Source organism: Entelurus aequoreus, linkage group LG06 (genome assembly GCF_033978785.1).
Source record: "Entelurus aequoreus isolate RoL-2023_Sb linkage group LG06, RoL_Eaeq_v1.1, whole genome shotgun sequence".
NCBI classification, from domain to species: Eukaryota; Metazoa; Chordata; class Actinopteri; order Syngnathiformes; family Syngnathidae; genus Entelurus; species Entelurus aequoreus.
The window spans coordinates 7,333,901-7,352,129 of NC_084736.1; the positions used below are offsets into that span (position 1 = coordinate 7,333,901).

General features: G+C 37.1%; 2 protein-coding genes across 2 annotated transcripts in view; both read right to left on the reverse strand.

The window, feature by feature from the left end:
• The window catches only part of stxbp2 (syntaxin binding protein 2), a 42,271-nt gene extending 31,341 nt beyond the window's left edge, over positions 1–10,930 (reverse strand). The window contains exons 1-9 of the mRNA XM_062049917.1: positions 10,817–10,930; positions 7,648–7,697; positions 7,486–7,567; positions 7,202–7,278; positions 7,048–7,123; positions 6,865–6,968; positions 3,986–4,137; positions 3,835–3,919; positions 3,289–3,419 (exon numbers count right to left, since the gene is read on the reverse strand). Coding sequence (XP_061905901.1) covers positions 3,289–3,419; positions 3,835–3,919; positions 3,986–4,137; positions 6,865–6,968; positions 7,048–7,123; positions 7,202–7,278; positions 7,486–7,567; positions 7,648–7,697; positions 10,817–10,853 — 794 coding nt within the window. The 5' untranslated portion in view covers positions 10,854–10,930. The remainder of the gene's footprint in view (positions 1–3,288; positions 3,420–3,834; positions 3,920–3,985; positions 4,138–6,864; positions 6,969–7,047; positions 7,124–7,201; positions 7,279–7,485; positions 7,568–7,647; positions 7,698–10,816) is intronic.
• A 1,323-nt stretch (positions 10,931–12,253) lies between these two features.
• Positions 12,254–16,830, reverse strand: LOC133651417 (protein PET100 homolog, mitochondrial). Its single transcript, XM_062049363.1, has 4 exons — positions 16,672–16,830; positions 16,456–16,542; positions 16,341–16,373; positions 12,254–12,979 (listed from the first exon to the last, which is right to left on the reverse strand). Exons 1-4 carry the CDS (start codon positions 16,696–16,698, stop codon positions 12,890–12,892), a joined length of 237 nt encoding a protein of 78 aa, XP_061905347.1. The 5' UTR covers positions 16,699–16,830; the 3' UTR covers positions 12,254–12,889.
• Between the last annotated feature and the right edge of the window lie 1,399 nt (positions 16,831–18,229).

Genomic DNA, 18,229 nt, shown 5'->3' on the forward strand with positions numbered 1-18,229 from the left:
GGTTTTTAGGTGCGCCTTGTAGTGCGGAAAATACGGTACTTACTACGAATCTTAAAAGTTATTATTTACTTATTAGAAATCTGAAAAGTTGTACTTAGTACATATGCATCTTTGTTCATCTGTTGGTCTGAAAAGTTATTATTTACTTCCAAAAAGTTATTTACTTTCTAAAAAAGCATCTTTAGTGTTCTGTTGGCCTGAAAAGTTGTCTTTATACATTGTCTGAAAAGATGATTATTATTATTATTATTATTTACTTACCGTATTTTCTGGACCGCAGGGCGCACCGGATTATAAAGCGCACTGCCGATGAGCGGTTCTATTCAGGTCTTTTTTCATACAAAAGGCGCACCGGATTATAAGGCGCATTAAAGGGGTCATATTATTATGATTTTTTTCAAAAAAATATTCTGAAAACACTCCTTGTGGTCTACATAACATGTAATGGTGGTTCTTTGGTCAAAATGTTGCAAAGATGATGTTTTACAGATCATCTTCAAGTCGCTTTCTGACAGTCGCTTCATGATGCGCCGTTTTGTGGGCGGTCTTATTTACGTGGCTCACCTTCGACAGCGTCTTCTCCCCGTCATCTTTGTTGTAGCGGTGTAGCGTGCAAGGACGGGAGTGGAAGAAGTGTCAAAGGATGGAGCTAACGGTTTTAATGACATTCCGACTTTACTTCAATCAATAACGGAGCAGCCGGAAACGACAACAAGGCCGTATATGTGTCCCGTGAAAAACCGTCCGACCGGAACTCTAATAACTAAAGTTCCTTGGGTGAATAATGTAAACTCACTACACCGGCATGTTTTAGCGCTTTCATGGCGAGGTTACTGACAGATATAAGTAAGAACTTTACACTACTTTATATTAGAAATGGCAACAGCGGAGGACGAATGTCACATAACAAGAAGATAGAGAAAAAGAAGAAGCTTATCGACTACCGTGGCTCACTAGCGCAACAACAACTCCAGAAATGTGTCCCGTGAAAAACCGTCCGACCGGAACTCTCTAATAATTAAAGTTCCGTGGGTGAATTATGTAAACCCGCTACACTGGTAGTTTTTAGCGCTTCCATAGCGAGATAGAAGTTAGAACTTTACACTACTTTATATTAGAAATGGCAACAGCACAGGGTGAGTGCCCCATAACAAGAAGATTGTGAAAAAGAAGAAGCTTATCGACAACAAAATCAGCAAGGACTACAGTGGCGGACGTGCGCAAATTTCCAGAACTTATGCAGATCTCAAATACACATCAGCAGGTACCAGAAGGTAAGAAAAGTTGGTTTTGCATAATATTGTGAAACAAAACGCCAGATAATTTTGCGGCCCTTATACACACACCAGAGTATCTCTGACTACGGTAGCTGTAATGGACTGACAATCCATGAAGCGGTGCGGCTTCAAAGTCGTACTAAAACATTTTAAGATTTTTGAGTGCCGTGTGTAAGACACACTGGCATCATATTGTAGTCTACACGTATCTCTTATGTGTGACTGCCATCTACTGGTCACACTTATCATTACACCATGTACCAAATAAAATTGCTTCGAGGTTGGTAAGCACAACCAGAATTATTCCGTACATTAGGCGTATGTCGATTTTTGAGAAAATGAAAGGATTTTAAGTGCGTCTTATAGTCCGAGAAATACAGTACTACAAATGCATCTCTGTTCATCTATGCCAGCGCCGTAGAGTGACAGGCAGAACAATGACATACTCTTCTACTAGATGGCAAAAGTTACCTAATTAACCTGTGTATTCCCTGGTGCAGACAACATTGTTGTTTGGTGGTGTGCTGTGAGAATAAAACACTGATGTACAGCAGTATCAACTTCTACAAACAAATTATTTAAGGCGCACTACACAAAATAAACGTAACGTTATTAGTATCAGTACTACAGATACCATTAAACAAAATTCCTCAAAACAGCTCGCTACCTATAATATGGGGTTTTTAAACATCAGATCATTGTCTCCCAAAACATTATTAGTTAATGAGATTATTAGAGAGAACGATCTTAACGTCATTGGTCCCAGCAAGACTTGGCGAAAACCAGATTAATTTTTCCCGCTTAATGAGGCATCTCCTCCTAACTACACGAGTGCCCATATTGCCCGTCCCCTTAAAATGTGTGGAAGGGTCGCACTAATATCCAAAGAAAACTCCTAAACTTAGTAATAAATATAAATCATTTGAGGTGCTCACTGTGAGGTCTGTCACACTGCTACCTCTCTCTCTGGCTGTTATCTATCGCCCCATTGGGCCCTATTCGGACTTTATCAGTGAATTTTCAGAGTTTGTCGCTGATCTAGTGTTGCACGCAGATAATATAATTATATACTGTTATACTGATGACACCCAACTTTACTGTATATGCCCCTAAAGCTAACCAACACACCAGATTGTAGTCAACTGAGGGCGTGTCTAAATGAAATTAAACAATGGATGTCCAGCAAATTTTTGCATCTTAATGCTAAGAAAACGGAAATGCTGATTATCAGTCCTGCTAGACACCGGCACGTATTTATTACCACCACCTTAACATTTGACAACCAAACAATTACACAAAGCAACTCTGTAAAGAATCTCGTATTATCTTCGACCCAACTCTCTCATTTGAGTCACACATTAAGAGTGTAACTAAAACAGCCTTCTTTCATCTTTGTAATATCGCTAAAATTCGTTCCATTTTGTCCACCAGCGACGCTGAGATCATTATTCATGCGTTCGTTACATCTCGTCTCGATTACTGTGACGTATTATTTTGGGGTCGTACTATAATATACATGATTATATATCGCACAGCACTAATTGAAAGTACGCTAGCATATCTTTCAAAGCAGCAGCAAGTATATTATGTGTGTCTACCATCTACTGGTCACACTTATCACTACACCATGTACCAAATAAAATTGCTTCGAGGTTGGTAAGCACAACCAGAATTATTACGTACATTAGACGTATCTGTCGATTTTTGAGAAAATTAAAAGATTTTAAGTGCGCCTTATAGTCCGAAAAATACAGTACTACAAATGCATCTCTGTTCATCTATGCCAGCACCGTAGAGTGACAGGCAGACCAATGACATAATCTTTCACTAGATGCCAAAAAGGTACCTAATTAACCTGTGTATTCCCTGGTGCAGACAACATTGTTGTTTGGTGGTATGCTGTGAGAATAAAACACTGATGTATAGCAGTATCAACTATTACAGACAGGAAGTTGCATCAGCGAAGAAAACAAAACACAAAAGGTATTCTCTCATTTTCCTGTTTACTCACCTGTAGATGTCTTTTTGGATATCCAGCAAATCGTAGGCCATCGCCTGGAAGGTCAGCTCATGCAGGACAGGAGAGACAGGATCGAATCCACGGTCGACGATAAGTAGTTGGGATCGTGCCTTGTTTGGCCCCTGGAAGCAATTAAGACGTAATTAAGGAAGAGTAATTAACTCACGTGGTAAAGTGTGGTCTGGCGTGGTTTTAAATTGTCACGATGATGCAGTATGTCGCAATATTGTTCTGCAGCAAACCTCCCATGCCAATTGCAGACAAAAAGGCACACAAAACATTCACAGAAAAGCAATACATGCCTGTTAAGACTCATACAGTGGAAGGTGAGATCTAGGAAAAGAAAAGAAGGAGAAAGGAGCATAAAGAAAAACCCAGAAGACACCCACAACCTGTAGAAGCCAAAAGCTGCACCATCTCAGGAGATGTTTACACATCCTTATATGGCAAACGCTGCCAGAGCAGAATAAAAAGAGAAGAACGGAGACAAATTAAAGAGTCGCAGTAATGATGTGCTAGAAAATGGCTGTTCCAAACCTCTCCCATGCTTGGGTTGTCAGCTTTGTGGGCGTTCAGGTGCTGGTAGACCTCTTCGGCCAGTTTAGCATTACTCTCCTGCCCGCTACCAGAAACAAAAAGGGTTTTATTGGGCTTTTTAATTTGTTCCACTCACGTGCAGCGTGCGTACTTGCGGTATCGAATCGCCGGATACTCTTTGAGCGTATCGCATAAAGTCGCGATCTGCTCGGCAAGAGTCTCCGTCATCTTGTCTCGTTGGTCTTTTGCGGTCTTTTGGCTGTAGAATGTGTGGAAGGAGGTCGGGTCATCCAGAGAGAACACCTGCAAGGATGACAGCGGGGAATAAAACACTTTGTATTTAGCCCAACGGGACTATACATTAGGTACACTGCCTTTACAGACATAATGCTAAAAAAATGCATGTTCAGTCAGCACATAAAAAGGTGACAATTTGTCAAACCTGTAAAGCCGGCGCTGTTGTTTTTATGACAGCTATAACACATGGTGGCACGGTTATTACACCCCATAAATTGGATTGCCTTAAAAGCACACCCATGGCCCAATGAATGCTACATAACAACACACAGCAACTTTAGAGAACTGACAAGCACTTGTGCGTAAAACTTGAGCGAGATTGGTTAAAAAACATGACCATCATGAAGCAAAACAGAGCATCGAGTATTTGTCTCTGCCTGCGAGAGGCAATGATGAGAGGTATAGCAGATTAGTCTCGCTTGACAAGCGGCTCACTAGTTTTTGTAGAGCACAGGGACTAATGCTTATTGATAATTGGCCCTCTTTCTGGGGTAAACCGGGCCTAACCGGGAAGGCGCCATCACTCTCTCTAGAAATTAAGACTACTATTTGAGTCACACTTGACTAACTACACTAGAGCAAGCTCGGACACAGGCAATTAGAGTGTCTGTTAGTCCGGGTGAGGAGTCAGTTAAAGGGAAACTTCGGTTTTTTTCAACCTGGGCCCTGTTTTCATAATTTTTTCTGTATATGTGAGTGCTGGATAAAACATTTTTTGAGGTCGCGCCAGTATTGAGCAGGGCAGGCAGCCTCCAGCCCAGCTAACGCTCGTACACAGGGCAACTGGCTCTCGTCAAAATTCGGCCTATAAACATGCATTTTTTTCACACTGACAGGCTCAGATAGTTACAATGAGTGTCCGACAACATACTAGAAAGGAGAAATTAACGTATGTCTCTACCTTTAGCTGGAGATCGCTGTGTGTTGTGAGCTGTGTCCAAATCTCACCACGCTACAAATCTCGTTCCGAAATCTCGCGATAACTCGCGACAAAACACCGGTGGAAAAACAGTTACCTGACTGAGGTGAAGAGAGATGACTGAAGTGATTTTCTGCCTCCACTATAAAACTAAAATAACAGTCTTCGGTAATCCAACAGAAAATCACTTCAGTCATCTCTCTTCACCTCAGTCAGGTAACTGTTTTTCCACCGGTGTTTTGTCGCGAGTTATCGCGAGATTTCGGAACGAGATTTGTAGCGTGGTGAGATTTGGACACAGCTCACAACACACAGCGATCTCCAGCTAAAGGTAGAGACATACGTTAATTTCTCCTTTCTAGTATGTTGTCGGACACTCATTGTAACTATCTGAGCCTGTCAGTGTGAAAAAAATGCATGTTTATAGGCCGAATTTTGACGAGAGCCAGTTGCCCTGTGTACGAGCGTTAGCTGGGCTGGAGGCTGCCTGCCCTGCTCAATACTGGCGCGACCTCAAAAAATGTTTTATCCAGCACTCACATATACAGAAAAAATTATGAAAACAGGGCCCAGGTTGAAAAAAACCGAAGTTTCCCTTTAAGATAGAACTAACCAGCGCCAGGCTGGAAAATACCTGCACACATAACATTTCTCCTAGAATAATACAACACTCTCATTTTCTATAGTGACTGTGCCAGAAGTGAACATGCATTCTACAGAGGTTGCCAAGTTATGACGCCTTCAGTCTATCGCAGTACCAATCATATAATCTCAAGATCCCCAACATATCACTTCCTAGATGTGATCGAAATTATTTAAGGCGCACTCTACAAAATAAACGTAACGTTATTAATATCAGTACTACAGATACCATTAAACAAAATTCCTCAAAACAGCACGCTACCTATAATATGGGCTTTTTAAACATCAGATCATTGTCTCCCAAAACGTTATTAGTTAATAAGTCATTAGAGACAACAATCTTAACGTCATCGGTCTCAGCAAAACTTGGCTAAAACCAGATGAAATTTTCCCGCTTAACGAGGCATCTCCTCCTAACTATACGAGTGCACATATTGCCCGTCCCCTTAAAATGTGTGGAAGGGTCGCACTAATATCCAAAGAAAACTCCTAACCTTAGTAATAAATATAAATCCTTTAAGGTGCTTACGGTGAGGTCTGTCACACTGCCACCTCTCTCTCTGGCTGTTATCTATCGCCCCCCCTGCGCCCTATTCAGACTTTTATCAGTGAATTTTCAGAGTTTGTCGCTGATCTAGTGACGCACGCAAATAATATAATTATATACTGTTATGCTGATGACACCCAAGTTTATATGCTCCTAAAGCTAACCAACACACCAGATTGTAGTCACCTGAAGGCGTGTCTAAATTAAATTAAAACAATGGATGTCAAACAACTTTTTGCATCTTAACGCTAAGAAAACGAAAATGCTGTTTAACGGTCCTGCTAGACACCGGCAAGTATTTATTACCACCACCATAACATTTGACAACCAAACAATTACACAAAGCAACTCGGTAAAGAATCTCGTATTATCTTCGACCAAACTCTCTCATTTGAGTCACACATTAAGAGTGTTACTAAAACAGCCTTCTTTCGTCTTCGTAATATCGGTAAAATTTGTTCCATTTTGTCCACCAGGGACGCTGAGATCATTATTCATCTAGTCTCGATTACTGCAACGTATTATTTTGGGGTCGCACTACAATATACATGGTTCTATATCGCACAGCACAAATTGAAAGTACGCTAGCTATCTTTCAAAGCAGCAGCAAGTAGTAAGTATTTACCTGAGATTCATAAGGCAGGAAAGCAACGTTGATCTCTTTTAAAGTCTTGGCAGCCTTGGAAACTCGGGATCTCGCAATTTCGTTGAAAAGATTATCGGGGCAAGCTAGTAGAGCCAAGCAAACATGTAATCAAATCATTTGTAGCCCAATTTTGGGTTATTTTGCAACACAAAATGATCTTACTGTCTGTGAAGAAGATGTGGGCTGCTTTGTAGGTAAAAGTGCTGTCCTTAAAGTCGTTGATGAGCGCACGAACGGACTGCAGGTTGAAAGCAGACCCTTGTTACCATTTTTAATACCTGAAATAATATATTTAGCAAATGAGTTGGCAGCAAACCTTTTCCACTGGCGAGATTAAATATATGGCCTCCAGACAAGCGATGGGCTCCCTGCTTTTATTGAGATCCTCCACAACTGGAAAAAACAAACAAACAGAAAAACCTTTATAGTCGATATGTAATATAATCAATGTGAACTCAAACAAGACGAGCTTTATTTTGTGGACAAACAACAGGTCAATGCAAGTAAAAGCATGACAAATAAACGGCAGAGTGCATAGCCTCTACATAACAATAATAACAATAATAATAATAATAATAATAATAATAAGTGCACACTTACTGGTAACGCCCTCTGCCAAAATGTCTGACATCTTGCAACAGGAGGACAGAATCCGCATGCTCATGTGGTCAACAATAAGAACCTGACAGCAGATTGATTATCAAGCACAATTAATAGCAAATAATAATAATATGGTATTAATATATTTTGGGTCCTGTTTACCCTCCACTCGCCATCCTTCTTTACACTCTTGATTACACCGTTAATGATTTCTATAGAAGCAAACACAGGGATTAAAACAGTCATTTATTTGTGGATACATTTGGACCGCCAACAATTGGTTTGGTGCTAGCTCATAAACACCTTATAATGGGACCGTGTGTGAATGTATCTTGTCATTACGACAATAGCGGATAGCGATATTTGGCAAGTATTCTGACCAATCAAGTTTCAATTTTTTCCGAAAGGTCAGTGTGCTATTGGACACTTTTGGAGACCACCATTAAAGCATGGAACCTATTCTCAACAAGTTCTTTCTTCTATTGTAATTCACAGGAAGATTTTGTCTTGACCCGAGATCTACAAAGCGGAGAGGAAGCAGGGCCTGACTCCCCTCCAGGCACCTCTTTTTTTTTAACTGTTTACGACCTTTTCTTTGAACTGTTTTGTAACAAAGGCGATGGCTGTTTACGACCCCCCCTCCCTTAGAAACAGCTGTTGCCATGTAATCAGGGAAAATCCAAATAAAAGAGGAGACGTTCAATCTTTCTCCAGAGCGTGGTGGAGAATGTACAAGAGTACAGCCCAGACGTTTCTCCTCAATTGAGCCAAATTGAATTCTGTCTCTGTTTAATTCCTCGCTTCTTGTCTTGTTTAATAGATGTCATCAGTGTTTGAACCTGACAGACTACAAACATTTTATCAAATTAAAAAGGTTAACTAAAATGTACGTATGCATGCTTAATGGACAAATATGCAAATTATACGATAATGCTAGCAAATAATGATGCAGAACACAAGAATGTGCAAGAATGTTCCGTTATTGTCTCTTGTGATGAGTAGCTTCGAAAATAATGTGGCGCGACCTGCTCTTCCAACCATGAAAGATGTCAGGCTTAACTACCAGGATACACCTTTAAGATTAAAAAGATACCACACTTCTATAAAATTAAACAATGTATATATATATATATAAATATATATATATATATATACAGTACAGGCCAAAAGTTTGGACACACCTTCTCCTCATTCAATGCGTTTTCTTTATTTTCATGACTATTTACATTGTAGATTGTCATATCAAAACTATGAATGAACACATGTGGGGTTATGTACTTAACAAAAAAAAAAGTTAAATAACTGAAAACATGTTTTATATTCTAGTTTCTTCTAAATAGCCACCCTTTGTTTTGCACATTCTTGGCATTCTCTCGATTAGCTTCAAGAGGTAGTCACCTGAAATGGTTTTCACTTCACAGGTGTCATAGTTTTGATGCCTTCAGTGACAATCTACAATGTAAATAGTCACAAAAATAAAGAAAACGCATTGAAATGAGGTGTGTCCAAACTTTTGGCCTGTACTGTATGTATGTATGTATAATATATATATATATATATATATATATATATATATATATATATATATATATATATATATATATATATATATATATATACATATATATAATTAGTCTAGGTTTCTGTGGTTTATCCGTTATACCGTGCTCAATACCGGGGTAGAGCAGAATATACGTTAGGTCAGGAAAAAACAGAGGCTAACGTATATCCCCTGCTCTTCAGGGGATTTTATAAAATGGTAAAATCCCCTGAAGAGCAGGGAAACCCGCGAAACAGGCTTGTAGGGATGAAATAGCCTCTGTTTTTCCCTGACCTAAGGTATATTCCGCTCTACCCCGGTATTGAGCACTGTATAACGGATAAACCACAGAAACCTCAACTATATATATATATATATATATATATATATATATATATATATATATATATATATATATATATATATACATACCTGTATATACAGTTTTTTTCATAGTTTAGGTGGGGGTGCGACTTATACTCAGTAGCGACTTATGTGTGATATTATTAACACATTACCGTAAAACATCAAATAATATTATTTAGCTCATTCACGTAAGAGAATAGACGTATAAGATTTCATGGGATTTAGCGATTAGGAGTGACAGATTGTTTGGTAAACGTATAGCATGTTCTATATGTCATAGTTATTTGAATGACTCTTACCATAATATGTTACGTTAACATACCAGGCACGTTCTCAGTTGGTTATTTATGCGTCATATAACGTACACTTATTCAGCCTGTTGTTCACTATTCTTTATTTATTTTAACTTGCCTTTCAAATGTCTATTCTTGGTGTTGGCTTTTATCAAATAAATTTCCCCAAAAAATGTGACTTATACTCCAGTGCGACTTATATATGTTTTTTTCCTTCTTTATTATGCATTTTCGGCCGGTGCGACTTATACTCCGGAGCGACTTATACTCCGAAAAATACGGTATATAAATATATATATATATATATATATATATATATATATATATATATATATATATATATATATATATATATATATATATATATATATATATATCCCAATATGACGGTATTTTTCTCCCAGAAAAAACAATGAAAACAGCCTTTCTTACTCACATACACTAGTGAACTAGATAAATAGTTACTCGGAGGATAAATGTGTTTCAAAGGTTGTAGCAATATGGCAAAAATTAAAAAACAGGAGTCATGATATCATGACTCCTGTTTTAATAAAATGGTTATCAATTAAACAGAAAATAACTGTCAAGCGCCTAAAAAAATATTGAATACTTTTTTCTCACAATCTAATATTAGAAACAATTTTTTTTTTTTAAATATTAACTTAAGTTAGACGTTTCCCTTTAAAAAAAAGTCTTATTTCCTGAATTGCCATAAATGGAGGTACATTAAGGTATATGATACATTTTAAGATATATGATGAATAATAACCCACATTTCTGCTACATTATTTACGCCTCTGGATGCAACCAACCGGAAGTTGCCATTACGTAAGCAAGCTGCCATTAGCCGTACATTTGACTTAAACATACACATATAACACCAACCAACAACGTGAAAGTTGTTGTAGAGAAATTCCACAAAATCAATATTTTCCACTTAATAGTAATTACTTTGCTGGAGTTCAATATTTTAAAATCTGTACCCGAGCCCGGAAACACCTTTTGAGGAACTTGACGTTAACTTTAGCGATCGATTAAAGCGTCTTGTAGCCAACTTTAGACACGGAACTAAAGTCGTGGAGGTGAGGAAAAGTCTCTAAAATAGTTCGGCGAGGGAATATTGGTTACTTACTTTCTCCAACTATTGTTTTAAGGCCGCTCGGTGCCATCTTCACAAGAGTCGGGTGACTTGGAAGTCACTTCCTTGTTGTTAAAGGCTGCCTGCTCGCTGGTAATGACGAGCACCTGTGGAACAGCGCCCTCTGGCGGCTGGTAGTGGCGTCGCATGTGTGATATATATATATATATATATATATATATATATATATATATATATATATATATATATATATATATATATATATATATATATATATATATATATATATATATATATATAATTTTTTTTTTTAATTGTATAATTGTTTTGTGCGAAAAATTATTGCCACAATATTTTTCAGAATTAAAAAAAAATATATATATAAATATATATATATATATAAATATATATATATATATAATTTTATTTTTTAATTTTATTTTTTTAATTGTATAATTGTTTTGTGCGAAAAATTATTGCCACAATATTTTTCAGAATTAAAAATATATATATATATATATATATTCAGAATCAGAAATACTTTATTAATCCCAGAGGGGAAATTTAAAATTTTCAGCACAATCCCATTCAAGAGCAGACAAACATTACAGGGAGACAGAACAGGATCGCTGACAGGTCTGCCAACTTCCGGCGCCTCTTACAAAAAAGGTGAGATACAGGTAAACAATGGGGGTGGGGGTGGGGGTGTGAGAAAAAAAGAAAAAAAAAACATTATTACCTTTATAACACTAATAATTGACCCTAGTGAATGAATGTGAGCGTGAATGTTGTATGTCCCTGCGATGAGGTGGCGACAAGCGGTAGAAAATGGATGGATGGATAATTTAATAAAAGTAAGTAATCACGTCTACGACCACAGAAGACATAGAAGAATCAGAATTAGCAATACTTTTAATGATCCCTGAGGGGAAATTAAGCACAATCCCATTCAAGAGCAGACAAACATTACAGGGAGACAGAACAGGATCGCTGACGGGTCTGCCAAATTCCGGCGCCCCTTACAAAAAAGGTGAGCGGGGGGGGACGCAGGGGAGTGAGAAAAAAAATAATTCAGTCTAAGCCTGGGCCCAGACTGACGCCAAGGGGGAAAAAAAACTCATAGCTATAGCACACATAAACATGTGTAAGAGGGAAACATCAAAGAACACTAAAGACATTAAAAGAGCAGAGCTGATGCAACCAGCCACTTCTACACACAGCCACTAAAGTAAAACACCGTCTGCTGGGGTGGGGGGAGCATGGCCAGAGAAAAGAGCAGACCCAACAAAGCAACCAAGGGTATCGGCCGCCCACCAACTCTCGGTCAGTGGATGAGCGAGAGTACGTCCAAGGAGACCGAGGTGTCCGATACCCGCTCATTCAGCCGAGACGCTGTGAAGCTCGACCAACTCCGCAGCCCTGCCCCTTCATCCGCATCTCCTCCGGTCTCTCCAAACGGACTCTGGTGTGGCAGAGACCCAGCAACTGGTCTCCATGGCCCAAAAGGCAGATCCAGAAGTTCACGAAAAAGCACCGCGGAAGTCACTAAAGTGCCACACGGTCCCAAAGGGACCAGAACCAAGAGGGAAACATCAGGAATACAAAAGGATGACACAAGAGCACCGAGCTCCTGCCACCAGCAGCCACTACAGCGGCGCCATCTTGGGGAAAACATTTTTTTAAATTAAATAAACACTTACAAAACCACTCAAATTGTACTTTTTAAAACACAATAATTTAATAACTTTCATAAATGATGTATGGCATCTTGGGAAAAACCATGTTACACATCACTGGAGATTCTTCACAACGCTACAGCTTTTATTCTAGAACATGTTTTTTGTCTAATAATCCATTGCAAGATGTTAGGAGGATATTAAGATGCATATTTACAGATAACTCTGGACTGTGATGGAGCAAATCATTCCAATAAAGCATTTCATTTGCTTGTAATGACAACTACAAATACACCAAACCGAAAAGTCCAAAGGCACGAACTGACTGAATAACGATGATGCAATAAGGTATTCTGGTACTTCAAAAATCATCATCATGGAGACACACGCGCGTCGGCAATATATACAATACACATTTCACTAAATATATTTAGTTCTCGGACTCCATGGAGATTTGTCTCGACAGACGCTGCTCGCTTCGAACTCGCATCCTCTCCTTGAATTCTTCGTACTCTTTCCTCTGGAAGAAAACACACAATTGGACACAAAATGTGGCAAAGTGAATGAACACCCCCCCCCACAAAAAATTTATTATATAAATTGTTTTAAGTAGACTTGTCGATTTTACAGTAAAAACTTTACATTTACAACATTTTACTGTAAAATGCTGTTTTGTTTTGACAACATTTTACGGTAAATGGAAAAACAGTACCACTGTTTTTTGGGGGAGTTTTTTACGGAAAAAGCTGGCAGCTTAGTTGCATGAATTTTTGTGTTAAATTGGCATTGTTTTTTTCATGGAAAAACAGTACAAGTTATTTTTTTATTCTGGCAACTTAGCTGCCGGTTTTTCTACCGTAAAAACAAATGTACCGTCTTTCCATGTACAGTAATACACCGTTAAAAATAGGGATGTCCGATAATGGCTTTTTGCCGATATCCGATATTCCGATATTGTCCAACTCTTTAATTACCGATACCGATATCAACCGATATATGCAGTCGTGGAATTAACACATTATTATGCCTAATTTGGACAACCAGGTATGGTGAAGATAAGGTCCTTTTTAAAAAAAATAGTAAAATAAGATAAATAAATTAAAAACATTTTCTTGAATAAAAAAGAAAGTACAACAATATAAAAACAGTTACATAGAAACTAGTAATGAATGAAAATGAGTAAAATTAACTGTTAAAGGTTAGTACTATTAGTGGACCAGCAGCACGCACAATCATGTGTGCTTACGGACTGTATCCCTTGCAGACTGTATTGATATATATTGATATATAATGTAGGAACCAGAATATTAATAACAGAAAGAAACAACCCTTTTGGGGGAGGGAGGTTTTTTGGGTTGGTGCACTAATTGTAAGTGTATCTTGTGTTTTTATGTTGATTTAATAAAAAAATAAAAAAATAAATTAAAAAAAAACCGATACCGATAATAAAAAAAAACGATACCGATAATTTCCGATATTACATTTTAACACATATATCGGCCGATAATATCGGCAGGCCGATATTATCGGACATCTCTAGTTAAAAACAACAACCGTAGATTTTACAGTCAAAAACTGGCAGCTCAGTCAACAGAATTTTAACACAAAAAAACAGTTGTAGTTTTTTTAAATTTACATTACAGTGTTTCCAACACATTCATTTATTTGTGGCGGCCCACCACAAAATAATTACGTCCGCCACAAATAAAAAATAAAAAATAAAAAAAATGTTTTTTGTCCTGTCCAGCTTCTCAGGCAAATCATATAGTTGATGTAGATGCCCATATAGGCTGTTCAGATTTACTTTACAAAAGAGAAGTGTAGGATACTTCTCTTGTTGCCTTATTTGTATTTGACCACTACTGTTTTCTGTTTATTTGTTACTGACTGTGGCAGGACACCTCTGCCTCTGTTTCACTTTATGTTGCTGGTAAATAATATGGTTGTAGTAGTAGGCTAAAGTTAAATTATTTAGTATGCACTAATTAAAGGGGCAGAGCTTTAAGAGACATTTTAGCTTTTATATTTTATAAGATATATTTTTTGTAAGAACCACAATTAATAAATATATTTCAATGACTAACTTATTGTTCAAATCTGTATATAAATATGTACATAAAGTGTTGTAATTATATTGTAAAATGGATGGATGGATGGACGTTTAAAACAAAACTGTTATTATTAATTAGTAAGTATACATTTTTTTAGCCTTTTTAGAGAAAATCATATCATTGTAGTAAATTATGCAAATTACTCGATGATGTCATGGTGATCACGCCCATAGCCACGCCCCCACCGCCACAGGTATCTTGGCAGTTTATGGGAAACACTGCATTAATATGCTGTAAAGAACAACATAAAATGTATTGTCATTTTTATTAATTTGATGGGTAGTTTGCTGTAAATTTCAGTATTTTTATTTAGACAAAAACATGTTTGGAAAGTATGATAATATACTGTAATATTTGTTGCAATATTGGATGCTACTATTAAAGTTTAATAGGCATGCACTTTCAAGCAGTACATGTATTTTTTCTGCCAAAATGAAAAAAATCCATTACATTTAGTGAGAAAATATGAAGTACTTTATTGACACTTATCATTGCGGGCCAGATAAAATGATGTGGCCCCTGGGCCTTGAGTTTGACACCTATAGTCCGATTTTTTTTTTTAAACTTTGACATACAATTTATACCCGTAGATCGCAAGAAAGACACAAATGGACGCTCCACCTTTTTTTTTTCTGCGTAAGGATTGCGATTAGTACTTCATCTAAATGGGAATATATAAGTATCCCATCAGTTTGCATCCCAGTGAGAGCAAACATTGTACAGTAAGGGATTTTTTTTATTGTAGTCATAGTTTGTATTTCTTGTTTAAAAACTGGCAACTCAGTTAACAGAATTTTAAAGCAAAAAAGAGTAGTATTTTTTTTTTCAATTTACAGTAATATGCTGCAAAGAACAACATAAAATGTGTTGTCATTTGTATTCATTTGATGGGTAGTTTGCTGTAATTTTAAGTAATTTTATTTATTTCTATTTAGACAAAAACATGTTTGGAAAGTATGATAATATACTGTAATATTTGTTGCAATATTGGATGCTACTATTAAAGTTTAAAAAGGCATGCAATTTCAAGCAGTACGTATATTTTTTTTCTGTCAAAATTTAAAAAATGAATCTCATTTAGTGGGAAAATATGGAGTACTTTATTGACACTTATCATTGCGGGCCAGATAAAATGATGTGGCCCCTGGGCCTTGAGTATGACACCTATAGTCTGATCATTTTAATTATTATTATTATTATTTTTTTTTTAAACTTTGACATCCAATTTATACCCGTAGATCGCAAGAAAGACACAAATGGACGCTCCACCTTTTTTTTTTCTGCGTAAGAATTGTGATAAGTTCTTCATCTAAAATGCGAATATATAAGTATCCCTTCAGTGAGAGCAAACATTGTACAGTAAGGGATTGTTTTATTGTAGTCGTAGTTTCATGAATCATATATTGTGTCTAACTGGGGCTGCTGAGATGACCCTCCTTCCTTCAGAAGCAGCCTCAGCGATGTAACCAGGGACCTCCCAAATAAATAGAGGAGCACGTGGGACTGTACCTTAGAGCGTAGGTTGGAACTGTAACTAGAGTACAGCCCAATACGTCTCTCCTCATTGAGCAAAATTTAACTCTGTCTCTGCATGATTCCTTGCTTCTTGTCTGTTTAATAGATGTCATCAGTGTTTGAACCTGACGGAATACTGAACGATTTGTGACCATATAAGGCAATGTTACAACATCAACATGAATACTAATGGTCCCCTTATATATGTGTATGGACTGGAGTAAAAAGAAAGTAAATAAATAAATTATTACTCACCCGCTGGGTCTCATTAGGGGGTAACATCTCCCTCTGAGTGGCGGGAAAAGTCCCAACACGTTAGTTTATGCGGGGGTAAAAAAGACGGGGATGGTTATTAAAAGAGGCCACCAACCTTCTTCTTCAAGACGTACTCCTCAAAATAGTCTGGTTGATTGGAGATCCAGAACATGGTGACGGGAAAGGTGACATAGAAGATCATCTTTGTTTCCAAAACAAAAACAGCAAAAGTCATTACGTCATCACTACTCGCTTCGGTTTACAGCAGGCAACACAAACATACAAATACAACACTTTGTATATTCGCCAGCTTTAAAATGAATCGACTTACTTTGCAGATTTCTAATTTTACGCCCATTCTGGTCAAAAAAACAACAAAAAAAGACTTTCAAGCCCAACAAAAATAGACCTTCACGCTGAACACCACTTCCGGGTTACTTCTTCTTCTTCTTTTGACTGACGGCCCAGGACTTGAATGTGGATTACCGCCACCTAGCGGAGCGACTGTGTACTACTGGAAGTTGGCCTTCTTCGAGGTCCAATCATTCGAAAGACAACGCGCATGCGCTTTTATGACTACAGAATATTGACCTAAATACATCTCAGTTACGTTTGTGCTTACAAGAAAAATAAGTAATTTAAAAATATTGTAATATATTAGTTTCCACCAACAGGGGTTATAAATCTACTATTTACTGAATAATACGTTATTATTATTAGTACAATTATTATCTCTGATAATTCAGTCATACATACGAGAAAACGTGCGGATTTAGTTGCTGTTCACAATTGTAACCACAGGATGGCGAAAGAGCACAAAAAACAACGACGTTGCACAATTGTTTTAAAAAAAATGTTATTTAGTTAGTTTATTATTTCTTCGGTCAGTGGTCAACAAAATAAACAAACAGTTGTACATTCAATGTCAAATACAAGATGAGCTTCCAAAAAATACATTTTACATATTGTCAGTTAATTAAATCTAAATAAATGTACGCCTTCAATTTTTTAATGTTTATATTAGGTAAAAAAAAAAAAAAAACACAACACAACTACCAAATACAAAAAATTCATTTTAAATAAAATTATGAGGTGGCGACTTGTCCAGGGTGTACCCCGTCCACCGACCGAATGCAGCTGAGATAGGCTCCAGCGACCCCAAAAGGGACAAGCGGTAGAAAATGGATATAAACTGAATATAGGCGTTATATTGTTTTTTATATGTATTTATTTTTGTTATGTTTTTATTCAGTCATTGGTGGAGCGAAGGAGAATATTTGAATATTGTTTTTAATATTGTTGTGCAGCACTTTGGAAAAACTTTGTTTAAATGTGCTATATAAATAAAGTGGATTGAAAGTGGATTGGATTATAAATCTTAACTGACAGTTTTTATTCATTGAGGACAAAGACTACAAGAAACACCATTTTTTTGTTTATTTTTTTAATTGTTTTCTATAAAAGAGATGAGTTTATTCCATGATCATAACAGATTTCAATCAGAGACCTCATATAATAGCAAAACAATAAACCGAGGACACGTGTGAACAAAAAAAAAACCGAAAAAAAAAAAAAAAGCCGAACACATTGTAACACAAAATAAAATACCTGAATAAAGCAAACTCTTGAACCGAGTCAGCACATTCTCTGGAGAACACATGGCACGACTGTTCTTGTGAAAAGGAGGAAACCCAAGCGAAGAATGAGTTCAGCTCTTTGTCCGTTCTGTGATATATTCATATTCGCTCGACTTCACTGGGAATTAAAAAGGTGGCTTAAGCAAAACAAAACAAAAAACAAAAAAAATTAAAATGCTCCTGCTGCTTTTTTTCTTTTGTAGAACACTCCTCTGCATCTGTGCATCACACACTTAAAAAAACACACACACA